At 47.4% G+C, this 27,375-nt stretch overlaps 2 protein-coding genes across 3 annotated transcripts in view; both read left to right on the top strand.

Annotated features, from left to right (window-relative positions):
* MTOR (mechanistic target of rapamycin kinase) overlaps positions 1–2,897 on the top strand; it is a 126,228-nt gene extending 123,331 nt beyond the window's left edge. Inside the window, 2 exon segments of the mRNA XM_036841417.1 lie at positions 1,141–1,246; positions 1,941–2,897. Coding sequence (XP_036697312.1) covers positions 1,141–1,246; positions 1,941–1,956 — 122 coding nt within the window. The 3' untranslated portion in view covers positions 1,957–2,897.
* On the top strand, positions 1,863–27,071 carry EXOSC10 (exosome component 10). 2 transcript variants are annotated; one of them, XM_036841429.1, is made up of 25 exons: positions 1,863–1,867; positions 6,552–6,670; positions 8,852–8,988; positions 9,757–9,880; positions 10,928–11,032; positions 11,322–11,487; positions 11,637–11,751; positions 12,823–12,898; positions 13,437–13,547; positions 13,753–13,896; positions 14,405–14,595; positions 15,626–15,782; positions 15,924–16,072; positions 16,237–16,287; positions 16,938–17,049; positions 18,462–18,512; positions 18,675–18,956; positions 21,118–21,213; positions 21,558–21,632; positions 22,796–22,883; positions 23,945–24,018; positions 24,550–24,721; positions 25,618–25,679; positions 26,223–26,299; positions 26,936–27,071. In XM_036841429.1, the coding sequence occupies exons 2-25, from the start codon at positions 6,560–6,562 to the stop codon at positions 26,964–26,966; spliced, it is 2,757 nt and encodes a 918-aa protein (XP_036697324.1). In that variant the 5' UTR covers positions 1,863–1,867; positions 6,552–6,559; the 3' UTR covers positions 26,967–27,071. The 2 variants fall into 2 exon arrangements, with proteins under 2 accessions (XP_036697324.1, XP_036697334.1); XM_036841439.1 differs by lacking the exon at positions 1,863–1,867 and having other exon boundaries at positions 6,558–6,670; positions 18,675–18,753; positions 18,847–18,956.
* Positions 27,072–27,375: the final 304 nt, after the last annotated feature.

Genomic DNA, 27,375 nt, shown 5'->3' with positions numbered 1-27,375 from the left:
GTTGCCACAGTCACGCAGGCTGGACAGTTGATTAGACAAGGGCGGCAGCGGAGGTGGATTCAATAGCCGTTTAGAAGGTAAAAGCCAAAGGATTGATGATGGGGCATGAGGGGCGGGGCGGGATCAAGTGTGGCTCCAAGTCTCTGGTGACCTTCTGAGAGCTGGGATGAGCCTGACAGCCAGACTAAAGCAACTGAAGAGAATGTGAAGTGAGAGGGAGAAGCGAGGGAACGGAGACAAGTGTGAAAACTCTTGAGAAGTTTGGCTGTGCAGGGAGGAGCGAGGATGAAGCTGGAGAAGGAGCAGTTGGAGAGGCTTTTTTTTCCTTCAGTAGGAGAGGAACGTGTTTACAAAAAAAGCGAGAACGTGAGGGGGAGAGTTTGACGATATGAGTGAGAGGCAGGAGAGTCGATGTAAGGCTCCTAAGAAAGCAGCAGGCGGTGGAGCAAAGTGCAGGTGATCTCGGCCTTAAAGGGGAGGAGGGACAGCTCTGTGGGGTAACAGGAAGGAAGGAGAGGAAGCCAGCACCTTGAACACTGCCCGACACACTGTGCATGCAGCGAGTCCATTACATCGTAGAGGGGGAGATGAGGGCACTGACGAGGGTGAGGAGCCAGAGGAGAGGTGTGGACGTTCAGGAGAGTAGAGGGCTTGGAGTGGCCCTTGCGGAGATGGGAAGGCACGTTGCCCGAGAAGCAGCACAAGCCGGCCAGGCAGGGCCGAGTGCCCGAGTGAGGCGGGAGAGTATGAATGTGTGGTGAAAGCAGGCGGCCCTGCGGGAGGAAAGACTCGAAGGGGAGGCTAGAAGGATCGAAAAGAACCGGGTTCCTCGGCTACTTGCCCAACTCAGGGATGATTATGGCCTAGAGGAAGGAGTCTTCGTAAGCCCATCGGCCAGATCTTCGCCACTCCTGAACTCAGCCGACCGTAGCACTTTACCCTCCAGGACCGAGTGTGTATTAAGAGGAGACTGGTGTTTATCCAAGTCACGTGGAGGAGAATTTAAAATCCAACTGTTGTCTAGCCTTTATATTCATGTATGAGGAGGAACTGATTTGGGCCGCAGGGACAGTTAAGCCAAACAGGGGGCAAGGAGGGATAACCGGGTGCAGACTGGATGCTTTGTTTCTCCTGTCCTAGGTCGGGACTTCTCTCACGATGAAACGCTGGATGTCCCAACACAAGTTGAGCTGCTCATCAAACAGGCAACATCCCATGAAAACCTCTGCCAGTGCTACATCGGCTGGTGAGTGGCCTGTCAAAGCACCTGTTCAGATAAGCAGTCAGGACCCTACCCTGTGCCCCAAACCCAGAGTCACAGAAGAAGATTTGGGTGGCGGGGGGGCAGTATCCATAAAGGGAAATCGTGTTTCAAATCTCTTTAAAAAAAGTTTGTGTTTGCTGTGTGTGCTCATTGTTCCAAAAAGGAGAAAATGGAGAAATGCGGATGTGTATTTGGAAGGCAAACACCAAAATAAATTAAAATTACATTTTATAGTGGTTTAGAAGAATAGGTGAGGCCCCCTTATTTGGGGGGTGGGGAGGTTCTTTGGGGATTTTTGCTGTCAATTCAGAGATACTGGAAGGGCAGGAGAAGAAGCCAAAGCAGAGACAGAGAGAAGGAGATGAAAAGACAAATTTATCATCCAGGATTGTAACCTCAAGGACCACTCTGGGGTCTGCTTTGATTAATCGCCCGAGGCATGCTTGAAGGTAGAAACTTGAGAGAGAGGGTGGCAGGGAGGCGTCCTTCTGGGACCACAGCAGGCGTCAGCCCTGGACTGGAAATGATGAACGTGTCCTGCACAATGAGTTGTGAAAGGTCTCAGGGAACGCCCCAGGGGCTGTCAGACCTTGCTCTTCCCATGTTCAGTGTATCCATGTAAAGCTCTGAAGAAGCCCAAATTATTAAAATACTCCTTTTCTCTCTGTCTTCTTAGGTGTCCTTTCTGGTAACTGGAGGCCCAGACATGCCCACAGCATTTCTCTTGAGGCTTTTGTACTTTGGTATATGCTTCCACTAAACTGAAGCCATGGTCAGAAAGTTCAGCTCTGTTAAATATTTTGAAATGTAAATGAAAAGAACTACTGTATATTAAAAGTTGGTTTGAACCAACTTTCTAGCTGCTGTTGAATATATTGAAGAATATATTGTCAGAAACACAAGGCTTGATTTGGTTCCCAGGACAGTAAACGCAGTAATACTACAGAAATCAAGCCATTGATTTTGGGGAACAGAAGATTTCATAACTTTAGAAATACGGGTTTTGACTTAACTCACAGAAGAACTCATAAGCGTTTGCTGACAGGAGAATGGCCTAGTCGATCCTCTCAACATGGACACAGCAAACTCAGCACAGTCATGAAGCCTCAGGTCCTGGAGGACACGGATTAGGTTTCTGAACTGTAAGGAAGCAGGAGAAGCTGACTTTGTCACCTGCGCCCATCTCATTACCTCACTGGTCCGTGGACGGCAGCAACAACCTTTGCAAGATGGGCCGAAATGGGTGGGAAAGGTCTGTCTCCTGCCTCACCCGTGATGCTGCACCGTACACACTTCAAGACCGGAGCCACTCGGAGGGGAGTTTCTTCAGATCGCCGGGCGGCCTCGGCTGAGCAGGTACACGGAGCGGATCACAGAGCAGTAGGAGGCCCACACTGGCCTCCCCCAGCATGGTTCTGGGATGTTTTCCGTGAGGTCTGAACGCTCTGTGTTTAGAGCAAGGCCTTGGAATACAGGAATGCTGTCACGGAGGTGCTGACACAGAGAGGGAAGGTCTAGTACATGTTGGGAATTAGGAGCAAAAGAAATATTAAACTAAATGCACAAAATATAAAGTGTAGCCATGTCTAGACACCATGTTGTATCTGAATAATTTTTGTGCCAATAAATGACATCAGAATTTTAAAAACATGTATATGAGTGGCTTTTTATTCCTACTTATTAGTTCATAAAGGAAGCAGTTACTCCTTCAACATTCATTAACACTGAGTACTGGGGCTGTGCAGGACAAGGGTCTACATGACGTGGTCTCCATCCTTGGCTTGTTCACGGGCCAGACGAGGCGGAGCCGGCATCTCAGGAGCGGACTGATAAAGCCACCCGGCTGCGTGGTGAGGAGAGCCACGTGCAGGGCGCTAGCCTTGGGTAGGGCCACTGATTCCACTGGGCGAACCAGGAAAGCCTCACAGAAAGGCGGGACACTTGCCAAGGGTCTTAAGGGAGGAGTGGGGGTTTGTCAGATGAAGCAAGTGAGGGCGTTCTCAGCAGAAGTATGAAAGCACAGTATTGTGCAGAAATGGCAAGTGTTAACTTGAACCATATTAGATTGTAGATATTCGGCCATTTTTATACGTGAAACAGCAGTTTCACACACTTGGACCTCATGGTTCACCATGTCTGGCTCAGTGGTCAGTGGGAAATAAAAGGAATAATAGGAAAAAGAATAATAGGAACTAAAAGGAGGCTAGAAAGTAGAACCAGGCCAGACTGGCCTGCCTCACGGTTCAGCGGCAAGGAGTTTGAACCTGATACTGTGGACAACAGGGAGGGAACCACGTGAAATTTTAAAACAGAGAAATAGAACCTGAGTAGTGTTTTTAAGAGAAACTGGTATCAAACAGGTGGAAAGAAAATTAAAAGCTGTAAGGCCTAGTAAAACTGTTGGAATAATGGAGAGGAGGGAACTTGAATATGGAACTGGCAAGTACTAGATACAGGTTCCTCTGAAGAGAAAGCATGCCTACAGAGTTCTTCCAAAGAATATTGTTTTTAGTTGTTGAACTAAATTTCTTGTTCTAAATTCCTGTGGGCTACCCAGTAAGAAATACTGAATCATACAAGCTATTTAAGGAACTTGTAAAATGGACCTAGAGATTATCATACTAAGTGAAGTAAGTCAGAAAGAGACAAATACCATATGATATTACTTAGATGTGGAATCTAAAGTACAACACAGGGACTTCCCTGGTGGTCCAGTGGGTAAGACTCCAAGCTCCCAATGCAGGGGGCCCGGGTTCCATGCCTGGTCGGGGAACTAGATCCCGCATGCATGCCGCAACTGAGTCCGCACGCCGCAATGAAGATCCCAAGTGCCACAACTAAGACCCGGCACAGCCAAAAATAAATAAATAAATATTTAAAAAATAAAATACAACACAAACGAACATATCTACAAAACTGACACAGACTCACAGACTCACTCTGTTCATAGAGAAAAGACTTGTTTGCCAAGGGGGAGGAGAGGTGGGAGAGGGAAGGATTGGGAGTTTGGGATTAACAGATGCAAACTATTATATATAGAATGGATAAACAACAAGGTCCTACTGTATAGCATGGGGAACTATATTCAATAACCTGTGATAAACCATAATGGAAAAGAATATTAAAATATATATATATATGTATAACCAAATCACTGCTGTACAGCAGAAGTTAACACATTGTAAATCAACTCTACTTCAATAAAATTTTCTTTAAAAATGTGTAATAGGGGGAGCAAGAGAATTATAAGGCCAGGAACCATATCTTGTGGGAATTCGTATCCCCAAAATCTGCCAGAAGATCAGGCCCACAGTAGTGCTCCATAAACATTTGTTGGAGGACTCCTCTATTAAAAACAAAGATGGAATTCCCTGGTGGTCCAGTGGTTAGGACTCTGCCCTTCCACTGCAGGGGGCACAGGTTCAATCCCTGATCAGGGAACTAAGATCCTGCATGCCACATCGAGGCCAAAAACAGACAAAAGATGGATTTAAATCTCAACAGTGATAAAACAGTTTTAACCCTCACAGCTAGAAAGCCTCATACCTTCAGATTTTCTGTAACTATCCTAAGCTATGTATCAACTATTTTGCTCCTGAAAATCTGATCAGATTCTATATGAAATAACTATCAATGACTACAGCGATACCATTCACAAAAGATAAAGGCCATGGGAAAGAACAGACTCAGGAAAATGGTGGCCATCAGTGGTAAAGACATACTCCTTAGGACATGAGAGTCCTTGGGATTAAGATGTTTGGTGAATCCAGTGTTTTTTTTTTGTTGTTGTGTTTTGTTTTTTCTTTTTGGCCACACAACTTGCAGGATCTTAGTTCCCCGACCAGGGATTGAACCCATTCCCCCTGCAGTGGAGGTGCAGAGTCCTAACCGCTGGACTGCCAGGGAATCCCTCCAATGGGTTTTAAGTTATACCTAAGCAAAACCTCTGACTTTGCTGAAATGAGTTACCAGAGGAAGGTGAGGTGCTAAACGAGGCCTTAAAAGACAGTCTAATTCCCCTATCAATCCAGGATAGTTTCATGTAAGCTGTGTGAAGGGAGGGCCTTAAATCTCTTGGAGGCAGGTAAAGCAGTAAGAGTCAAGGCTGTGGTATCAAATTACCTAGTTTCAAATCTCAACTCCATCTCATCCTATCTGTGTGACTTTGGATAAGTTACTTAATCTCTGTGTTTGTTTCCTCCGTTGAAAATGTGGATCTACCCCAGAAGGTTGTTTTGAGGATGAGCTAATCCATGTAAAGCACTCAGCACAGCCTAGGTTGAACTATATGAATTAAGCGCTCAAAATATTAGTTGTAAAAATGAACTAGGCTAGCCTAGGCCTTTGTTCGGCCAGGGTACCTGTGTACCTGAGGTACACAAATGGGGGGCAGGGAGAATGAAAAACAAGCATTCTGTTAATAAGATATTCTGATTAACAGCTAACATGGGAATTCCCTGCAGTCAAGTGGTTAGGACTCTAGCGCTTTCACTGCTGGGGCCTGGGTTCAATCCCTGGTTGGGGAACTAAGATCCTGTGAGCCCTGAGGTGCAGCCAAAAAAAAAGATAAGCGCTAACATTTACTAAGCCAAACAAATTGTATTAAGGGTGTGTCACTCCTGATCTTAGGAAAGAGGACACACCCTGCCGGGTTTCCCAAATCCACCCCTGAGCTGCCTAATACTGCCAACCTCCTAACAAGAGCTCTTCCAGGCATTCATGTAACAAATGTTTGAGTTCACACTAAGTGCCTTAAGACGCAGATGGGGAGGAACCTTTGATTGGAGGAGTTCCAGAGAACTGGAGGTAACTACAGTAGGAACATATAGACGCCTTTTCTAGAAGTTTACCTATAAAGGGCAAGAGGAATGTTACGGTAGCTGGAAGGAGGTGTGGGGTGGAGTGTTGTTTTCTGTCTTGTCTTTTATTTGGGAGAGATGCCAGCATACTTGTAGTTTGTTAGGGATGAACCAGCAGCGAGGGAAAAGACAGATGACGCCAGAGAGGGGATAACTGCGGGAGTCAAATCAAGTGAGTGAGGGGGCCACGGAACCAGAGCCTGGGAGGAGCAGGCTTTAAATATAAGAATAATTGGGTCCTCCAGGTCTTACCGTAAATCACTGGGTTGCTGGCATGAAGTAATAATATGAGATTAAGGAAAAAGGTCAAGTTCCCTGGGTGGGGTACTCAGAGCTGATACCGCCCCAACTCAAGAATAGCCTTCGCACATGCGCAGTGCGTGCACGTCGCGTTGGCTGAGGCACTCTCGCGAGAAAAGCCGTGCAAGCTGGAAAAATGGCGCCTCCCGGTCCCCGAGAGTCCAAGGCCCAGTCGGCGACGAGCGCGACCAAGTCTGACGGGGAGATGGTGCTGCCCGGCTTCCCCGATGCAGACAGCTTCGTGAAGGTGAGTTCGTGAGGCCTCGGGGGCACAGGGAGCCGCCCGCGGCTGACCGGAAGCAGGCGCGGACCCTTTTGGAGGCCGCCTACGCGGCCGCGTGCAAGCTGCAGCCGAGCCCCGGGCGGGGGTCTAGGGGCCGCTGCCCGCTCCGGGCACAGTCTTCTTCCTCCGGGGATGGGGCCTCGCACGCTGACACTGGGGGACGCCACACTCCCCAGGGTCCTTGATCTCCCGTTTGAGCCCATGCAGTGCCGAGTATGGAGAGCCGTCTCCGCCCCGTGGGGAGGGCTTCCTGGTCACCCTGATGTCCCCAGCCCTCGCGACCCCGACCCCGCCCAGGCCTGAGCCACTCGACCAACTCTCCGGAGAGACTTGGCTGCTTTACGCCTCCCGCGGCCGGGATGGCCCTTCTTCCCTCTCCTGAGGTCCAATCCTACATAATCCCAAACCCTGGGTTTAATGTCACCTGTTACAGCTGCCACCGAGTGTCCCTCCTGGAGGTGCCATAGAACATTTATCAATGCCTCCTCGAAGGAACATAGAGTTCATTTAGATTATTTGTCTAATGGTGCTTAAATATGAACAAACAAACCTGATTAATCACCTCATGCATAGCTCTCACAAGACCATGAAACTAAAATAGTTTGTAAGTTAGCACTACAGATCCTCCAAAACGCCACTCACATTATATCTAATTTATCATTAGCAGATGTTGTTATTAATTCATTTATTTGGTTCTGAATAGTTCCTTGGCCACTAGCCATGGTCCTGATTAGGTGGCTCAGCGCTACCATGTACCCCACCATGATTCAAGTTCCCATCTTTCTCTCTCTCTCTTTTTTTTTTCTTGGAAAACATTTATTACACAACTCACAGTAATGTCAGCTGGCCTTGATATGACCAACCGTCATTTACCTATGACAGCCACTTCAGGTTTTTTCTCCTTATCACACAACAATTAAAATAGAGACCTACTTGGCACTAACTGAGCCATAAACACTAGTCCAGTTGTGGACAGTAGCCATTCTAAATTGCTCATCCAAAAGATCTAGAATATTCTTATATTGTCTTTTTTTTTTTTTTTTTTTTTTTTTGCCGCACCACGTGGCTCGTGCCCCTTGCAGTGGAAGCATAGAGTCTTAAGCACTGGACCGCCAGGGAAGTCCCTTATACTTTTTTTTTTTTAATTTTTATTTATTTATTTATTTATTTATTATTTTTGTCTGCTTTGGGTCTTCATTGCTGCACGCGGGCTTTCTCTAGTTGCGGTGAGCACGGGCTGCTCTTGGTTGCGGTACACGGGCTTCTCGTTGCAGTGGCTTCTCTTGTGGAGCATGGGCTCTGGGCGCAGGGGCTTCAGTGGTTGTGGCATGCAGGGTCAGTAGTTGTGGCGCACGGGCTTAGTTGCTCCGTGGCATGTGGGATCTTCCCGGACCAGGGCTCGAATCTGTGTCCCCTGCATTGGCGGGCGGATTCTTTTTCTTTTTTTTTTTTAATAGTGAGAGATTACATCTATTTATTTATTTACTTTTTTGGCTGCCTTGGGTTTTCGTTGCTGCGCGTGGGCTTTCTCTAGTTGCGGTGAGCGGGGGCTACTCTTTGTTGTGGTGCATGGGCTGCGCATTGCAGTGGCTTCTCTTGTTGCAGAGCATGGGCTCTAGGCACACAGGCTTCAGTAGTTGTGGCACGCGGGCTCGGTAGTTGTGGCGCACAGGCTTAGTTGCTCCGCGGCATGTGAGATCTTCCCGGACCAGGGCTCGAACCCGTGTCCCCTGCATTGGCAGGCGGATGCTTAACCACTGCGCCACCAGTCCCCCTTATGCCTATTTTTCAAAGGCGGAAACTGAGGTTCAAATAAATAAAATAACTTGCCCAAGGTCACAGTCAATAGGTAGTAGAGCCAAGACTCAAACCCAGGCTGTTTTGAATATTAGTCATATTATATATGTATTTGTTCTTTCTCTCCCCACTCTCCCAAGAATGTAAGCTCCAAAACTTGGTTTCATGTTCACTGTTGTATCATAAGGGCTTGGTGTAAAATCGGCAGTAAATGAATATTTGTTGGATGCATGAAGGTCTTCATCATCTAGCACAATTCATTATATATAGTAGATCTTGAAAAAAATGAGTTGCTGAATGAATGGTGATCCGTGTCTAAAACATGCTTGTTTTTCTGGTTTTTGACAGTTTGCTCTTGGGGCAGTGGTGGCAGTCACCAAGGCCTCTGGGGGCCTGCCACAGTTTGGTGATGAGTATGATTTTTACCGAAGTTTTCCTGGCTTCCTGGCATTTTGTGAAACACAGGGAGACAGGTTGCTTCAGTGGTAAGTACTATATATTGGTTTCTCATGTTGAAAGAAAAGACTATAAAGAAGTAGATGATTTTTCCTGAAATTTGTTTTTTTCTTACCATAATTTTCTGTGCTTTAGAGCTATAAAATGTAAAAACGAGACAGTGGGAAATGTTAATTAGGGAAATGTTACGTGGTAAATTTTGAGTTTTACCTTTAAAATATATATATTGACTATTGCAGCTATAGACAATGAATCTTTTTTAATTAATATGGGACTTGAAAACCTAGATCCAAGATTCTCTCACACAACTTGGAAAGTCATAAGTATTAGCTTTCTTTTTCTTTTTTTTTTAATCTATTTTTTTTTTTTAATTTTATTTTCTTTTTTAGTAATAGCTTTCTAATAAGTGTATTAGGACAGGCATTACACAAACATTGATTTTGTTTAACTGTTGTATGACAGAATTAGAGAATCTGTTTTAGATTTCATGTTAAAACAATGAATGCAGAGTACATTATTTACATAGTGTTATACATATTTTTTTAGAATTTAAAGGAAACTTTGGGATAGTTTCTTCCACCCCCTCAAATAACAGATGAGAAAAATAAGTCTTCGTGAGATTTAGTGAATTGCCCAGTGCCATTCAACTAGCAATGTTGTTTGCTAAAGGGTGCAGGTTTTATTAGTTTGATCAAAAAGTATTGGGAATAGTCTGAGCCAAGCCTGAGCTTTCTCCTAGATTGTAAACAAATGAATAAAAGTATACAAACTGATTTTGGTTTTCCTGTCCTTTCTAGCATGAGTAGGGTAATGCAGTACCATGGGTGTCGAAGCAACATTAAGGATCAGAATAAAGTGACTGAGCTGGAGGACAAGTTTGATTTGCTAGTTGATACCAATGATGTTATTCTGGAAAGAGTGGTGAGTATTTCACATTACTCTTCAGGTTACTAACAAATGAAGAGCTTTCGTATTATTAAATATGAAAAGAAACCCAAGCACCTTAGGAAATGAAAAGAAAGGAAGTTTAGCATTTCTGGCCTGTAATGACATTCCCTCCCTCTGCTAGTTGGCTTCTTTTTCCCAAAAATAACACACTTGTCTTCAGATATATCACTTCAGAGTATCACTGCCCCAGGGGAAGGCTATTTTTAAAGTGCCATATTAGTAATCTACCTTCCAGATTTGCAAATCCCATTTTGTTGCAAGAGAAGAGGCCTCTGGATACAGATCCCTACCAAAATTTAGTCTATTTTTACTATTATCCACAGTCTGCTAAACACCCTGACTTGCATGATTGGAGGGAGATGTGAATCATTTGATCTAGCTGACTGTCTACTTACACCTAATACTACAGTATAACATTCTTTACAGAAATACACAGAGATTGTCCAAAACACATCTAACCCTCAGCCATGTGACAGTCCTGCAGATATTTAAATCATGCTCTCCTGTCCCTTGAAGTCATCTCTTCCATGGTCTAAATGCCCACAGGTCTTTCAGTGGTTTCTCATACTTTATGATTTCAAGTCCTGGCATTTATCAACTGGGTGCACCTCTGTTAATGGTGCCCAAACTGAGATTCCACATCTTTACAAAGTAGATCAGGACACGCTTCATTCTCACTCTAAATACCGTACCTCTATGTTTAATACAGTCTAGGGTCTTTTTAATTATTTTAGTGGGCCACATCATACTGTTGAATCACTTTTGAATTTTCAGCCCAATTCAGAACTGTAAAGAGACTTGATCAGGGGTAGGGAGTGCCTGATTACTGCCCTGTCGTGGGAGCAAATAATGCTTCAGTTATTTGCGATGACTCTCTAATCACCTCTCCTACAGTGATCCACCCTTATAAGTGTGTACTCTCGCACATAATTCTCTGAACGTATTTCGAAAAAATTTTAGGTAATTAGCTCTGTTAACCCTGAAAGGAAGATACTAAATTAATATCTCTTTTGCTCTTAGGGCATTTTACTGGATGAAGCATCAGGTGTAAATAAGAATCAACAGCCTGTCCTCCCTGCAGGATTGCAGGTCCCTAAAACCATAGTGTCCAGCTGGAACCGGAAGGTGAGGGCTGCTTTCCAGGTGAACTAGAGCTTTCAGTGTCAGCTTTGCAGTAGGGCCCTTGTGCATTCTGATTTGCATTTCTGTTTTAACTTATTGGACACAGAACTGGCCACTGCCTAACTTGTTCTCATAAACAGACACAAGCTAATTACACCCTCTTGTCTAACCCCCCAGTCTCACACACACATGCATTCTTAAATGAGTGGTCCTTGGAAGGCATAAATTGGAATTTAGTTTTCTAATTCATCAAGTTGCTGTGTTATAAAGTATTTATATTTGTTGATCATAGGCAGGAGAATGTAGCAAAAAAACAAAATCTGAAACATTCCGGCTGCTTCATGCAAAAAACATCATCCGACCTCAGCTTAAATTCCGAGAGAAGATTGACAATTCCAACACGCCATTTCTTCCTAAAATCTTCATCAAGCCCAATGCTCAGAAACCCCTCCCTCAGGGTAAGTAGTGCCAACTCTGCCCAACAAAAACAAATCAAGGGGAAAAGGTATCCCTCCCACCTTCCTTTCTTCAAATTCAGAGGGAGCCAGTTCACCCTCCATAACTAGACAAGATGTGAATGTGTCTTTGTCGCTGCTTGGGTCTCCAGCGCTCTCTAAAGAAAGGCGGGAGCGCCCGCAGGACCGACCTGAGGACTTGGATGTCCCCCCAGCCCTGGCGGATTTCATCCATCAGCAGAGAACCCAGCAGGTGGAGCAGGACATGTAAGTGTTTGCCCGTCTGAACGTCCCGCTGTGGGTCCTGGTCCTCGTGCCGCATTTTCACTCTGTGTCACTTTTGGAAAACGTGTGAACGAGAACAGAATCTGCGGAGTGGGTGACTTTCTTCACCTTATCCTGACGTGCATCTTACCGATTAAACCTCCTGCTTGTGTTCGCAGAGGGCCTCGCACAAGCACCGTCTCACGCAGCCCTGAGAGCTGCCAGTTGCTCTCGTCCCCGTTGGGCAGATGAGAAAACAAAATTAGGGGTGCTAACTTCCCACAGAACTAGAACGTTAAGCCCAGGTTTTCTTAAAATTGTCCTTCCTTTGTACCACTCTGCCTTTCTTGTTAGGTGTGGATTCAAGCAAGAAGGTAATGCTCACCAATAAATTCAGTACAGAAAAGACATTTCTCACTGGCAGGATAAGCATCTTGGAAAAACTTTGCTTAAAGCAGACCAGAGGACTTTGATATCAGTTTAAAGAAAAACGGTGATGAAAACTTCGTCAGTGTTGGTCTTTTTCCCACACGCAGCCAGAGTGTCTGAGCGTTTGTGCCTCAGCCCCAGCTCTGCACTGTGAGGCCACTAGCTGAGTGCTAGAGAAATAAAGGTAATGAAAGGCAGCCCTGCCCTCAAGGAACTCAGAGACTTAGGATTTTTATGCAAGTATCTGATAGAGGAACTGAAAAAAATACATCATTTGGTATGTGACCAACTGGGGTATTGACCACCCTCTCTCACCTCACAGATTCGTTATTCCAAACCACAAGGAATTACATGTTTCACCTTTCTGTATCATCCACAACAGCAACCGTAGTGTTTGGCCAGTTAGTGCTCAAATCTTTATAAATGAATCGATTTTGAATTATCATACTTTAAGGGTGAACAAGTTTCACCCAATTTTTTTTTTTTTTTGATGCACTTGAATCGTCGTTGAAACAATGATGCTTTTTAAAATATTTTCACAATGGTCTTTTCTTGTTTGTTTTTACGAATTGGATTAAAGCAGTTGTTCTTCCTTGAATCATGGAATTAATCAAAAAGATTTTTCTTTTTGTTTTATTGATGCAGGTTTGCACATCCTTATCAGTACGAACTAGATCACTTCACTCCACCAGACTCAGTCCTTCAAAAGCCAGAGCCTCAGGTAAGTGCCCAACCTTAGCTGATGGATGGTACCCAGGTAGCCCAGGAAGAATCAAATACATAGATGAGTGGATGTAATTTTGACTTTCCTTAAATATTTTTAAAGTAGAAGGTTATGACTTTGGACTATTTCGTGAACTTGTAATTTTGGTACTTTCATGAAAGATGATTCTTTTTTTTTTTAATTTATTTTATTTATTTATGGCTGTGTTGGGTCTTCGTTTCTGTGCGAGGGCTTTCTCCAGTTACGGCGAGCAGGGGCCGCTCTTCGTCGCGGTGCGCGGGCCTCTCACTATCGTGGCCTCTCTTGTTGTGGAGCACAGTCTCCAGATGCGCAGGCTCAGTAATTGTGGCTCACGGGCCCATTTGCTCCGCGGCATGTGGGATCTTCCCAGACCAGGGCTCGATCTTCCCAGACCAGGGCTCGAACCCGTGTCCCCTGCATTGGCAGGCAGATTCTCAACCACTGCGCCACCAGGGAAGCCCCGAAAGATGATTCTTAACAGCCTTCTCTTTCTGCCCGTACTTCTGTGATGCAGTTATACAGACCTGTAGCAGAGACACCCTGCCACTTCGTGTCCTCGCTGGATGAACTAGTGGAACTCAATGAAAAGCTCCTGAAGTGTCAAGAATTTGCTGTAGACTTGGAGGTAACTTGTTAATGACCTGGAATGAAATTTTTACATTTCCTGTGAGTTCACCTACTCAAGAAATATAAAATTAATACTAATTTAAATCTACTTTTTGGTAACAATTAATTATATTACTCTGCTTTATAACTGACTTCAAAATCGGTAGAAGTAAGCCTGGTAAAATCTTTTTTCTCCTGTTCTCCCTTCTTTCTGTGTGTTTTAGCACCACTCTTACCGGAGCTTCCTAGGGCTCACCTGCCTGATGCAGATTTCTACCCGGACAGAAGACTTCATCGTTGACACCCTGGAGCTTCGCAGTGACATGTACATTCTCAATGAGAGCCTCACACACCCAGCTATTGTTAAGGTCAGCCAGCCTTTTCCCACTCTTGCATGTGAGTGCAAGATTTAGGTGCTTTTCAGTTAACTGTTTTCATCATTTCAACGTAGACCCAATAAAGTTGAGAGAAATAACAGTAACTTCACACTAGGGTACCACATGCTCAACTGCTTTTGTTTCTAAACCCCTGTTAGAAGAGCTAAGACTTAGCTCGTTACCGCGCAGACAAATGTTAAATCGCCTGGATGAGTGCTGCAGTGAGCCCGTGCTCTCAGGATTGTTTGGACGTAATGACTCTGCCCTGGAAGCTGGCAGAGCAGCTTTCTTAGAGTCATCAGCTGTTAGCGGTTACGAGTACGCAATTAGGAGTGCAGGAGGCTGTGGCCCAAATTAAAAGAGGCATTTAAAACTGAACCCATCTTAATCTTTATCCTGGCTTCTAATTCCAGTGTTCTAATAACCTAGGGGCAGAGTTCATTTCAGAGTATAAGTGGCCTTGGGCCGCTGTACTGCATGACTGTAGTTTTGTTTTCAGGTCTTCCACGGTGCCGATTCAGACATAGAATGGCTACAGAAGGACTTTGGGTTGTACGTGGTAAACATGTTTGATACCCATCAGGCAGCACGCCTTCTTAACCTGGGCAGGCACTCCCTCGACCATCTGCTGAAGCTCTACTGCAACGTGGAATCAAACAAGCAATATCAGCTGGCCGACTGGAGAATACGGTTAGTTTGTTCTTGACCAGGAAATGGGGACAGTGGAAGAAGGCCTGGGCGTTCATTAACTCCCACTCCTGGAGACCTTTGTGCAGGCTCTAACACCATTTGAATCTTCTGTTGAATGTCCTTGGGCTTTTCTCCAGTTGTTTTTGGTGGCATAAAGACAACTGGAAGTTCTAGAATAACAGTGAAGTTTATGTTGGGCTGGTTATGTTACATAGAGGGGAATGCTAGTAAGTTTCATTTTAGTTCTGTAATGTGAAGAATTTTAAATTTTTTAAATGGATTGGTTACAAAAATGCTTCCTATTTGAAAAAGCTGGGAATTACTATCTTAGATAAACAAATAGTGCATTATGCTTCATGAAATAGTAGTTGAAAGAGCCACACCGTGTCAGCATTTGTCCACGCCAGTCTCTTGTTTGTGACTCACATCTCCCCGGTAGGGGTGCTTGTGTATGTGTGAGATGGTCTCGCATAGGTGTGAGAGAATTATAAGGTACAGAGTTGACTTAGCCTTGTCGTCAGTGTTTACTATAGTCAAAGGCTGTAACAGAGTCTTGGCCATACTTTGTGGGATTCTTGCTCACCTTGGTCATTTTCAGATGGCCGGCTTCCTCTTTGAGGTTGCAACTGTTGTATGGAGAAGCACCAAGCTTTTCTCCACTTCTCATGCCAGAATTTCTAAAGAGAATCTAGTAAAGTCCAAATGTAAGATGAAAATGATGAAATCTAAAAACCATTACCTGTTATTTAACCCATGCCACGTGCCATACACTGGGCTAAGATTCAAACTCAGGACAGCAGGGCCCTTATTTTTAACCACATCATTGCCCTGCCGCCCTTTCTACCCAGCTGTGAAAAGAGTGGCTTGTCATATGAAGATGCAGGAGATGCTGGTAGAACTGTAGTATTGGCTGGGAGAGAATCTTTGATATCAGAAGCAACCAAAAATGTCTTAGCTCCAGCAGTGTAGACAAGTTGAATTGCCGCCCAGGGGGAAAGGTGTGAAACAATGTTCTCTGTTGCAACTCTAGACCTCTGCCTGAGGAAATGCTCAACTATGCCCGAGATGACACTCATTACCTGCTTTACATCTATGATAAGATGAGGGTGGAGCTGTGGGAGCGCGGCAACGAGCAGCCCACGCAGCTGCAGGTGGAGTGGCAGCGGAGCCGTGACATCTGCCTCAAGGTAAAGCCCGACACCCGGTTCCGCTCAGGTCCTTGTTCTTTGCTTTGGTCTTTCCATTCATGAAAAGAGCCCAGTGTCTTGAAGAGCCCAGGGCACACTATTGATTCCCACTGATCTTGAATATTCGCTAATATTTTACAGAAATTCATCAAACCTATCTTCACGGATGAATCTTACCTGGAACTGTATAGGAAGCAAAAGAAACATCTCAACACACAGCAACTAACGGCCTTTCAGCTGCTGTTTGCCTGGAGGGATAAGACAGCTCGCAGGGAAGATGAAAGTTATGGGTAAGAGACTAGAGATTCTTTTAATCTTGCCAGGTCTGGTAACAAGGAAATAATGGATTCTTTTTCCTTTTTGCCATGAAAGTTGGTTGTTTTCCCAGGGTTATAGCATATAGTGGAACTTGTTGGCTGAATTTAATGTGATCCTCTTGTGTGTTTTATTCCAGATATGTCCTGCCAAACCACATGATGCTAAAGATAGCTGAGGAACTGCCCAAGTGAGTGAGACCTGATTAATATGCTCTGACTTTCTCAGTGGAGAAAAGTTGTCCTTCAGAATCCAGCTTCCCTGATTGTTAGTGCCTCAAGGCTGTTGACTCAGAGAAGATTAGTGCTCTAGGAAGTTAGCGCCAAGGAATGCAGAATCTCTGCCCTTGGGCTGCCATTCAGGCAGTAAAACTTGTGAACTGGAACTGTTTCAGTGGATATGCCTTATACTGAGTCCCATGTAAGTCTCTGAGCCTATAGCATCCACTTACAAGGAAGGAAAATGTCTGTACCTTCTTCCAAATTAAGCTGTCTTATGATTTTACATGTTTTATGATGTTAATTGAAGTATAAGCAGAGGATCAAAGTTCGTAATCTTCTATCACCTCCTTGCAGAATCGCAGTACAGCAGAGCTGCGGCCCTTCTTTCCAGCTCTCCCAGTTAGCAGGAGGCAGCTGTACGAGGCTGTCTGCTCAAGGCTCAGTGCAGCAGGGAGCACGTCCAGGAGCAGCTGGCTGGGCTGCCCTGACGTGACGGGGTTCCCTTGGTGTTCACCTGAGCCTTCCCTGCTCGGGCTTTATCTAGTTATTGTTCTTTGCTGGAGCCTTTGAGGGCTGTGTTCCCAGGCGTTGAGTTGAGTGTGTTCTCGCTTGCCTTCAGGGAGCCCCAGGGCATCGTAGCCTGCTGCAACCCTGTGCCACCTCTTGTACGGCAGCAGATCAATGAAATGCATCTTTTAGTTCAGCAGGCGCGAGAGATGCCCCTGCTCAAGGTAAGAAGGCTTTTCTGCCAAACGTTCCCAACTCAGCAGGTTCTCAACTCTGTCTGCCAGTGTCTTACTCCTTATGGTCTCCATTCTAAAAAAATCCTGAAGACATAATAGGATTTAGGAAATCCAGTGGGTGTATCTTTATGATAATCAAAAGCTGAAACTCATCCTCCTTTTTTTATGACCTTATCTTTGATCATCCAATGGTCAGTGATGTCTAATGATGTCTGATGGGCTGGTTAGCTGTTGTTCGGAGGCAGTTAACCCTGCGGGGTAAAATGGAGTGGGGCTCTCAGCACAGAGAGCTTGTTTTGGGAAACGGGCAGTGGTCCAGAGTGAAGTGGTAGTGCCCTGGTGAGTGTGTTGGTCACAGAAATGGGAAGCGAAGGACGGGTACAAGAAGCATCTTCAGAAGAAGGATCGATGGGACTTAATAACAGATGGAGACAACAGCTGCCATCTCTTTTCTTCATTTTTTTGGCTGTACCGTGTGGCTTGTGGGATCTTAGCTCCCAGACCAGGGATCAAAGCCGGGCCCTCAGCAGTAAGAGCGCCGAGTCCTAACCACTGGACCGCCAGGGAATCCCCTGCCATTTCTTTTGGAGCACCATGCTAAGTGCTTTAGAGGTATTCTCTGACTGGCAAGTGGATTTGAAAATAACAGAGGTGGAGTCAAGGACAGTTCATATATAAAGCCGAGGTGATGGGAAACATGAGAACCTTGGATAGAAGAGGGGAATTCAGAAAGAGCTAACTGTGAAGGAGATGCTAAAGTCCAGGAAAATTTAGGCGAAAGCAGGGTCCCCAGCCCATAATCCAGATCCGTACATCTACGTCTGTGTGTGCGACACATGGGCGCGCACACACCAGCACGCCTCTGCCCTTGTGCAGAGGATACACGATGTCAGGTAAATTCGCATGTTTTGATTTGTGTTTTATTGGGACAGTTTTTAATGTTTTGTCTCAGTAGTATCAGTGTGTGGTAAATCATGTTTATAATTTTTTGAAAGATTATTGATTCCAGAAGACTTAAAATCAGCCCCTTTGAAAAGGTGAAAAAGAAGAGAATCTGAGGATAAACACATTTACTGTCTTCATGGCTCTCTATACTTTTTCCAAGCAAAGAGAGAAACGCTGGTGACAAGAGAAGAATCTTTATCAAACTCTTTGGAATCCTTCCACAGTGTGCCTTGTTACGATAAAAGGTTTTATTCTTTCATCCAACAAATAATTACTGAACACTAAGTAATTATAGTGCCAGGCACTGGAAGGGATGAAGGGATGAGAGAAAATCTCTGGGCTCTTGAGAAAAACACCGTCTAATGAACGGACCCATCTGCGCTGAGGGGAAAAAAATGTGTGTATCATCAAATTTCGGGAACTTTCCTCAGATTCTCTTTGTTTTTACTCTTCAGTCTGAAGTTGCAGCTGGAGCGAGGAAGAACGGGCCACCACCCAACCCTGAGGTACCGTGATGTGTTTGTTGTTGCTTCTTTGGGGGAGACATCAGTCCAAGCCAGCGCGGACCCAACCTCCCTGACAGACACCAGGGCCTGACACCTCGGGCAGAAAGCTGCCCCCTGCTTGCAGGTTGTTCGTGCCAGCCTGGTGCTTTCTTTTTGATGCAGAGGTTGGAGAATGCTCTCTTCGGCCCCCACGACTGCTCCCACGCCCCGTCAGATGGCTGTCCTCTCATTGCAACCAGTGGTAATGAAAAGCCCTCTGGAATATCCTGGACAGCTGGGGCTGCCTGGTGTGCCATCCCACAGGCTTCGACCGTGCTGACTTCCCTCCCTGTAGGGCCTGTGCCGGTGCAGAAGCAGGAGGGCCTCCCCACTGCCCAAGAAGAAGAGGAGGCCCTGCCGGACACCGGATGCCTTATCGCTACCGCTGTCATCACGTTATTTAACGTGAGTAACATCTTCGGGGAGGGGAGACAGACCGGGGGGATGTACTGGGTTTATCACACAGGCTGTCTGCCTGGAGTGTCGTGGCCACCTCTGAGCCGAACACCAGAAGTAGAAGCCAGCGGTGGTGGGAGTGGGCATGGAGGCCATCAGCCAGGTGGTGTTTGCTGCGCTGACGAGGTCTTGGAGAGGTGGCAGAGGATTCTCTGTGCGCTCTGCGTGAGGAGATCCTCAAGGGAGGGTTGACATCTCGATACTCACCAATGGCCCCGCAGGGAAGCGGGTGTGGGCTCCAGGGACGCATAAGCAGGGACTTTTCCCGAACATCCACGGTCAAGGGACGGTTCACCCTGATTCCCGGAAGGGATGGAGTGATCTCTCCGATGAAGAGTGTGTGCTGCGTATACCTTCCTGACAGCCGCCAGCACCACCTATATGTGCTTTGGATGAAAAAGAGAAGATTTAAAGAGCATTTCTCCAGTCTGGCTCGTTAGAGGAAGTGAGCTGCAGGAGATCAGGCACTAGGAAGTGGGTAGGAGCTTGTTCCCCATCCCAGAGAGAGGCTGAGTCCTGGTAGGTAGTGACTCCATCATTGTGGCCCGCCTGAGCCCAGCCGTGTTCCTGGAATCGGGCTGGGATGCGACAGAGCTTATCCCGGTCTATCCCACCCAGCACACTTCTCCTTTCCGCCAGTGGCTTGAGCTGCAGGTTGTTTGCACAAGAAAGACCAAGGTGCATTTGTTGGTCAGGATGGACAGATACTGAAATAACCAGGGACAAAAGGAAAACGCACAGATAAAATTCTGAATACAGCAAGCAATAGATGTGGTAGAAAGGAAAAACCATAATTTCTAGAAAGAAGGAACTGAGAAAGAGAAGCAAGAATACTGTCTGTATGGAAAAAGACAAGTATCAAGCTTAGCAGATGTTCAGATGGTTAAGAAGCTGGTGGTCCAGTCGGTTACGGGATCACCGTTCACAACTATTCCATCACACTCGGATGCTGGGCCAAAGCCAGGGAGGTGAAGTACCGCCTGCAAGATGTACCACCCGGGAGTGAACTTTCCTTTTCACTTAATTACATACATTTAGTCTTGCTTCGTGCGAAAAGAAGTCTAGGAGCTTTCATTGACCGCAGAATTCATTGAGCCACAAAGTGATTAGGCAGCTAAAGATGTGAGCGTGAACTTGTGGCTGTGTGGACGTGTAAGCGCTGTGCCTGGTTTAAAGGATGCTGGATCCCCTCGTGCCCTGTGTGGCAGGGAGCCTAACTGCAGAAAAAGCCAACGGATAGCACATGCTGATGAACCCAGGTGGAAGCAACATTCTGTTGCGTAATTTCACTGGTTACCTATGAAGGTGTATGATTTTAAATTTCAGGTAATCTCAGGTTACAACCCCACATTTTAGAGCCAGCCAGACCTGGGTTTAAATCCTTGTTCTGCACCTATTCGCTGTAAGGCTCCGGAAGACTTTCTTAACCTCTCCCAGCCTCGCTTTCCTCATCTGTAAGATGGTGAGAATAATGCCACATAGCTCATAGGTTGTAAGGACATGGTGAGAATTCATTGATTCAGTAAATAGGTATTAAACACCCTACTGTGTGCTATTACAGGTTATTACAGTGCTTTATACATAGGGGAGGCTTTAAAAAAATTAGTCATTAATACTGTAAATCAACTATACTTAAATTTTAAAAATTTAAATTAAAAGTTTGTTTTTTGGGTTTTTCTTTGGGTTTTTTGGGGGTTTGTTTCTGTTTTTTGTTTGTTTTTGTTTTCATTTTTTTTGTTTTTTTTTTTTTTTTTTTTGTTTTTTTGCAGCTTACAGAATCTTAGTTCCCCAACCAGGGATTGAACCTGGGCCACTGCAGTGAAAGTGCCGAGTCCTAACCACTGGACTGCCAGGGAACTCCCAAAAAAGTTTTAAATAAAAAAATAAATTTAAGTTATTCCCTGGTGGTCCAGTAGTTAGGGCTCCGTGCTTCCACTGCAGGGGGCACAGGTTTGATCCCTGGTCGGGGAACTAAAATCCCGCATGTGGCATGGCGTGAATGAATGAATGAATGTCAGCTGTTAGTATCATTACTGTTACTGTTATTCCTCTTGCTTGTATCTTAATGTCACAGAATGATTACATGAGTGATCATTTTCTGTCCCTGCAGGAACCTAGTGCTGAAGACAATGGAAAGAGTCCATTAACAGTTGCACAGAAAAAAGCCCAGAACATAATGGAGTCCTTTGAAAATCCATTTCGGATGGTAAGTAATGGTTGTGTATGTTAAGCGCTGACAGAAGAGGCAGAGCTTTCTGTAGCTGTAGGTGCCTTTTGCCTGGAAAAGAAGCTGAGAGTCTTCAGAGACTGGAAGCCTCAAAACTGTGAAGTCGTCCCCGGCGGTGGGTTGAGACCTGGAGTCAGGTCTTTTGAGACAAAGCCGAAAAGAAGACCCCACTTGAGGGCCAGGCAGCTGCGGCCAGGCTGATGCTTTACACTGAGGCCTCCTAAGATGGAACCAGCAAGAAAACTCCCATCTCAGCGCCACCGACCTCTGGGTCCGGATTCCATTTCTCAGCGGTTAATGTGACTGTGTCTCCGTCTCTCCAGTTTCTGCCTTCACTAGAATCCCGGGCTCACGTTTCTCAGACAGCAAAGTTCGATCCATCTTCGAAAATCTATGAAGTAAGTGGATTTGTCACCCTTTCTAAGAGTGACTTTCTAAGAAAAGGGGACTTTTTAATTTCTTAAACCAGGTTTCTGTTTTAAACAAGCCCACCTGTGAACCTCCCTGAAAGTGAGTGCAAGAAACACTTCATATATGAGCATTGTTTCCAGAGACAGCAGCCAGACTTTAATCAGATTCTCGAAAGCACTGGGGAACTTTTTAAGGAACAGATCTTTGGTTTTTGTTTTTTTAAATTGAAGTTTAATTTACTTGGTGTAAAGTACACAGATATGAAATGTACAGCTTGATGCGTTTTTATATATGAATATTACTTTAAGGTTCTTAAAGGTGACAGCTTAAATTTTAAAACACTCTGTCGTATATTGTGTGGTTTGTTTTTAACAGCATTATGAGTAAGAATGAGAGTACATCTTCCCTGGGTCCCCATGCGATGTTCCTGGGAGCCCGCATGTTAATTGTCTGTTAAAAGCCCTCTTCCTCCCTGCAGAAAGTAGCGCTCTGGTCAGATGGGTGGCCTGCCTTCCTCTGCTCCCAGCACCACTCGTTCTTTAGGCAAGAGAATCAGGCCGACACCCTGATGGGCCTCCGCCCTGTCACTGGTGGTTAGCCTGCTGCCGTTAGACGGGGAGTCAGGCAGGGCTTCCCCCACTGGTGGCGGCACACGCAGCAGCCATCCGTCCCTCACCGTGCTTGCTGGTTCCTGTCACCTAGGTGCGTTCTAGGGCCGCAGGTACAGGTGGCGTCCTAAAGAAGCACATCAGACTTGCAGGAGCCCTGCCTTGAATACCATCTCCGCCATTTATTAACCATGCCCCTTGGACAAGTTATTTAGCTTCTCCGAGACTGTTTCCTGTCCGTAAAGCAGGGGTGATGTTAACGCCACTGTCCCGGGATCACAGAAGGGACTGAATGAGATGGTGGATATGCGAGCATCCAGCCCAGTGCCTGGGATACAGCTGTACTTTGTCCTTCTTAATAAGCAGCTTATAAATAAAGCCAGCCTGAGGTTTTCTTTTGTGTGTCATTAGATGTGGAACTTACAACCTAGAATGTGTGTAGCTACTAGGCTAGCGTGCTCTGCATCACCTCATTAAAAAAATAAAGCATTCCTAGGTGGCTGAGTTCTGGAGTTTTTTTGTTTTGTTTGTTTTCATTATAGATCAGCAACCGCTGGAAGCTGGCAAGCCAGGTACAGGTACAAAAAGAATCTAAAGAAACTGCCAAGAAGAAGGCAGCTGAGCAAACAGGTAGCGCAGCATTTGCTTCCTCAGAAACTCAGCGCGTTTGTTAGGGAACAGCCCTTGCACGTCGTTCTGTCGATTCAGTCGCTCAACCAAGTGCCAGATACAGCAAAGCAGACCAGCCCTGCCCTCCGCAGCCTCCCCCCTGCTGAGGGATGGCGGACAGTCAGCCGGTAGATGTGTGAGCTGTCAGGGCAGCGGGTACTCGCTCAGAGAGCGAGGTAGGAAGTGCTGAGGGGTGGGCCTGAGGGGGCGCGGGGCTACTTCCGTCCGGCAGTCGGTGAACGTGACGTTGAGCAGAGACCTGCCGCGCTCGGGGGGAGGGTACCGGACCGGAGGCCCAGCGAGGCCAAGGCCACAGCTCGCCGTGCTGCTCAGAGTGGCCAGGAGGCCCAGGGGGTGAGGAAGGCGGGAAGGAGGGGAGGACGGAGGGCAGGAGTCCGTTGTCAGGACTTGTATTCCAAGTGAGTTGGGAGCCTTGGAGGGTTCTGAGCAGAAGAGGGACACGCGCTGAGTTAGGCTGTGGAGGCCTCGCCCTGGACGCCGCGCAGAGGGCAGGGCGGGGAGTCCGGTCAGGAGGCAGGGCCGGGATGCAGGTGCGAGGGGACCCCGGCGTGGACGGCCTGGGGACAGAGCAGGCGGTGAGAAGTCAGAGCCTGGGTGTGGCCCGTAGTGAAGCCCACGGCGTTGGGTGAGGACTCACGTGTGGTCCGTGGACTCGAGAGGTTTCGTCCTGAGTGCCTGAGGGGGTGGGGCCGCCGTCGACAGTGAGACTGAAGCGGGAGCCGGCTTGGGGCGGACGAGGTCCTGGTTCTGGTCCTTCACGCGTTACAGTCGAGGTCCCGGCGCAGCATCCTCAGGGGCGTCCCGTAGGCCAGTGCGTGAGGGGCGGGCGATGAGAAGAGCGCCTGGGCCCGCGCCCCCCGGCAGCCACCCCGTGGGGACTTGGGGGGGTGGGGCGGGGCCAGCAAAGGGCGCTGAGGGCCAGGGAGGGCGCGCGGAGCTGGGGCGGCCGCTGCGGGCAGAGGAGGGCGGAGGCTGCACAGAGACGGTTCTCTCTCTTGCAGCTGCCCGGGACCAGGCCCAGGAGGAGTACAGAGCAGCAGCGGAGCAGGCCGTGTCCGTCCGCCAGCAGGCTGCCGTACGTGCTGGCTTTTCTGCTGTTTTTTCTGCTTTTTCTGGTTGCGGTCAGGATTTTTCTCGAACATCAGGAGGGCTTACCCTCAGCTTTGGATTAAATGCTTGCTCCCTCCCAGTTCGTGCTGGCTTGTCAAGTAGTGCTGCCTCGTGCCCCTTGAGAAAGTTGACGTTGTCATCCCTCTTCGCTGTTCCTCCCTCCGCGTTTGGGATAAACATGCCCCTGTCCTGTAGCAGTAGACAGGGCTTCGAGCCCGCTCTGTGTCCCACTCCTCCTGGGAGCTGTTTCGCTCCCCGGCACCCGAACACTCTGGAATGCTCAGCCCCGGCCTTTCGAAGTGGCCTGATGTCATTCTCCCTCTGGGAGCTTGTCTCGGTCCACCTGGCAGTAGCCCCGCCCAGACTCCCCACCAGCGCTCCTCTCCCCATCACCGAATCAGTTGTTACAGCCCAGGAGGCGGTGGGTCCCTCGCGATGTGCTCACTGCGGGGCACGCGGGGCGTGCTGCTCTCTTACGGGTCTGTTCAATCCACAGCTAGAGAACGCGGCCAAGAAGAGGGAACGAACAACAAGTGACCCGAGGACGACAGAACAGAAACAAGACAAGAAACGACTCAAAATTTCCAAGAAGCTAAAAGACCCAGATCCACCAGAAAAAGATTTTACCCCATATGACTACAGCAAGTCGGATTTCAAGGCTTTTGCTGGTGAGGCCAGAAGTGGTGCCCTGCAAGGACTACCTGGCCGTGTCACATGGGAGGAAGCTGTGGGGTAAAGAAACAGCGGGCCTTCGGCGGAGCTGAAGCTCTGCCTGAGACCTGGCCCGAAGCACGAGTTGTGAGGGCAAGACAAGGACACAGTGGTGACCGGACGGAAACCCACCTCCCTCAGCCCCTGGCACTGACTTGTAGGAGCCGCTCTGGTGGTTCAGCAAGATGGTGTCTGTTCTAATCGTGGCTTCGTCCTTCTTCACAAGATCTTGTGCCCAGAAACACGTTTTCTCTCTCTCTCTCTCTCTCTCTCTCTCTCTCCCTCTCTCTCTCTCTCTCTCTCTCTCTCTCTCTCTCTCTCTCTCTCTCTCTCTCTCTCTCACACACACACACACACACACACACACACACACACACACGGTTTGTTGAGAAAACCTGATGCCCAGGAGATGAAGCTCCGTGCTTCCAGAGCCGGTGAGAGCCTCTCTACTTTGAAGGGGCTGTAGGTGGCATTCCTGACTATAGAGCAGCCTCCTTGGCAACACAGCAGTCTTCTCTGCAGGAATGTCACCTCTGGTCCCAGTTTACTGACAGTGGCTTCATCCTGCACAGAAACCAGATAGATTTCCTTGATGTAAAGTGGCCAGTGCTTTAGCCACCTGCCCCTGACCTAAGAATAGACCCGTGAGAAATGAGCCTTGTCTCCAGGCTGCCCTTAGCTACTGGGAACATGATCTGTGAAGTTACATCAGTCAGAAGTTTCTCTCGGTAAGGGGGTAGTGGACTGACGGCCCACACTGCCTGAATGTTGTGCCCCCGGCCCGGTAGTAAGTCTGTTGTGTGTTTTCACTCACTCACACGATCACCGGCGTCTCTCTTCTCTTACCTTTCAGGAGACAGCACATCCACACCTTCTTCCCAGTTTGACCCAAATAAGCAGCCACAGTCTGGCAAGGTAAGTAGTAGACTGAGAACTCCAGCATGCTCGAGGTGCGTGTTCGTTGACCTCTTCCACTGCTCGGAAGACAGGTCCGTCTAGGAATCCTTTTTGCGTATCTTTTCCGTCACCTCATTTCTTCCCAAGTATAGACAATACCCATCAATTATTCTAGCAAGAAAAAAATGTTTTAAAGAGTCTATAGAAGTGAGTGTGTGGCTTTGAAGGGTGTTACTGTTTGCTGCCATGGGAATTATAGCCACAGGCCGAAACCCTCCCTGTGGCCTGCCTTTGCCCCCCTTGGGCGTTGCTGCCAGTCAGAGCAGAGGGTGGCTGGACGTCTGGCATGGGCGGGGCGAGGCCCACGTGGAGCCCTCCCGTTTCTTCAGTAGCTCATCTGTATGGCCTTGCCTTCAGAAACACCCAGAAATGTCCAGTTGCAAGAAAACCAAAGTCACACCAGTGGCGCTGGAGTCCTTGATGGGCCATCTGAGCTCAGGGGTGTTTTCCTGTGTGTCTTGCAGTCATGGTTGTCACTCACCCTCAATGGCTTCTTTTCAGAAATGCACTGCAGCCAAAAAAATTAAACAGTCGATGGGAAACAAAAGCATGTCCTTTCCAACTGGAAAGTCAGACAGGTACGTGCCAGACGGCCGGTGTGGCCCGGGAAACCTGGTGAGCAGCCCCGAGGCCTTACCTGGGAAGACTTTCAGAGGGCCTCTCCCAACCCGATCCCGCCCTTTGTCATTTGGAAAACTAGCTGGGACAGGAGAGGTGATCGCTGGATGCCAGTCACAGCCACGGCCTCCCAGGGCTCCAGGCACCCTCAGCGCTCTGCCGGTACCATACAGTTTCCCAGGGGCACCTCAGAGCAAATAGGTCTGAAGTTTGCCTAGATCAGCTTGTTTCTGAGGAATGAGAAAAACATTCTGTAAGCAAATGTGGGTTGTCATTGTTCAGGAATATTTTAGTTAGAGGCGTGAAACTCTGATCCTTGAGGCAGACCCTGAGGTCAGAGGACTCGCCCCCAGGCTGTGGCCATAAAGGAGGGACCTGCCTGTAGATCTCGGTCAGCTCGGCCGTTCCGGCCCCGCTCTTGTCCGCTGGAGTTTCGGGGCACATTGCTGCCCCACTCAGTTCTCGCAACCCCCAGACAGTCCATTTTCCCTCAGTTCTGCATGATTAAGGTTCGCCACGTTTTATAAACTGGCTGAGAGCCGACGTTCAGCCAAACTGGAAGAACTAACCCTTTTGTTTTCATGCTGTCTCTACAGAGGTTTCAGGTACAATTGGCCAAAGAGATAGTGTTGGAAGAGACCCTTGGGATCCTCCCATGGCCTGGAAGCACCAAGTGGTGGTGCTGGTTTTGTACAGACTCATTTTTAAACCATTAAAAATAATTCTTACTGGAAGAAAGCTGGTTCCTGACTTTTCTTTTGCGGCCACCACGGCTCTGGCAGGAGAGAGCAGATCTCATCCTGTCCAGATCACCATCGTCAGTGGCCTGGGGTAAGTGTGCCCTTGGGGTGTGGTTTCTGGAGAAATCCAGAACCACCTCCAGGGGGGAATGCAGGAGGGTCTCCTGTGGCTCGGGAAAGGGAGGCCTGGAGCACAGCGCTCACCCGACTGTCCGTCCCGGGAGTTCTCACTCGTTCACACGCCTTCAGATCACATGAGTGAAGCCAAATGGTGGAAAGTACACTCGGGAGGGACT

Source organism: Balaenoptera musculus, chromosome 1, assembly GCF_009873245.2.
Source record: "Balaenoptera musculus isolate JJ_BM4_2016_0621 chromosome 1, mBalMus1.pri.v3, whole genome shotgun sequence".
Classification (NCBI taxonomy): Eukaryota; Metazoa; Chordata; class Mammalia; order Artiodactyla; family Balaenopteridae; genus Balaenoptera; species Balaenoptera musculus.
This window is presented reverse-complemented; position numbering and strand designations above follow the sequence as displayed.

Bases quoted from the DNA above. Each gene is read 5' to 3' on its own strand.
- EXOSC10 (XM_036841429.1), top strand. From the start codon at position 6,560: ATGGCGCCTCCCGGTCCCCGAGAGTCCAAGGCCCAGTCGGCGACGAGC. The intron at 13,548-13,752 runs GTAACTTGTTAA...TGTGTGTTTTAG, and splicing joins AATTTGCTGTAGACTTGGAG to CACCACTCTTACCGGAGCTT. The intron at 17,050-18,461 runs GTAAGAAGGCTT...TTTACTCTTCAG, and splicing joins GAGAGATGCCCCTGCTCAAG to TCTGAAGTTGCAGCTGGAGC.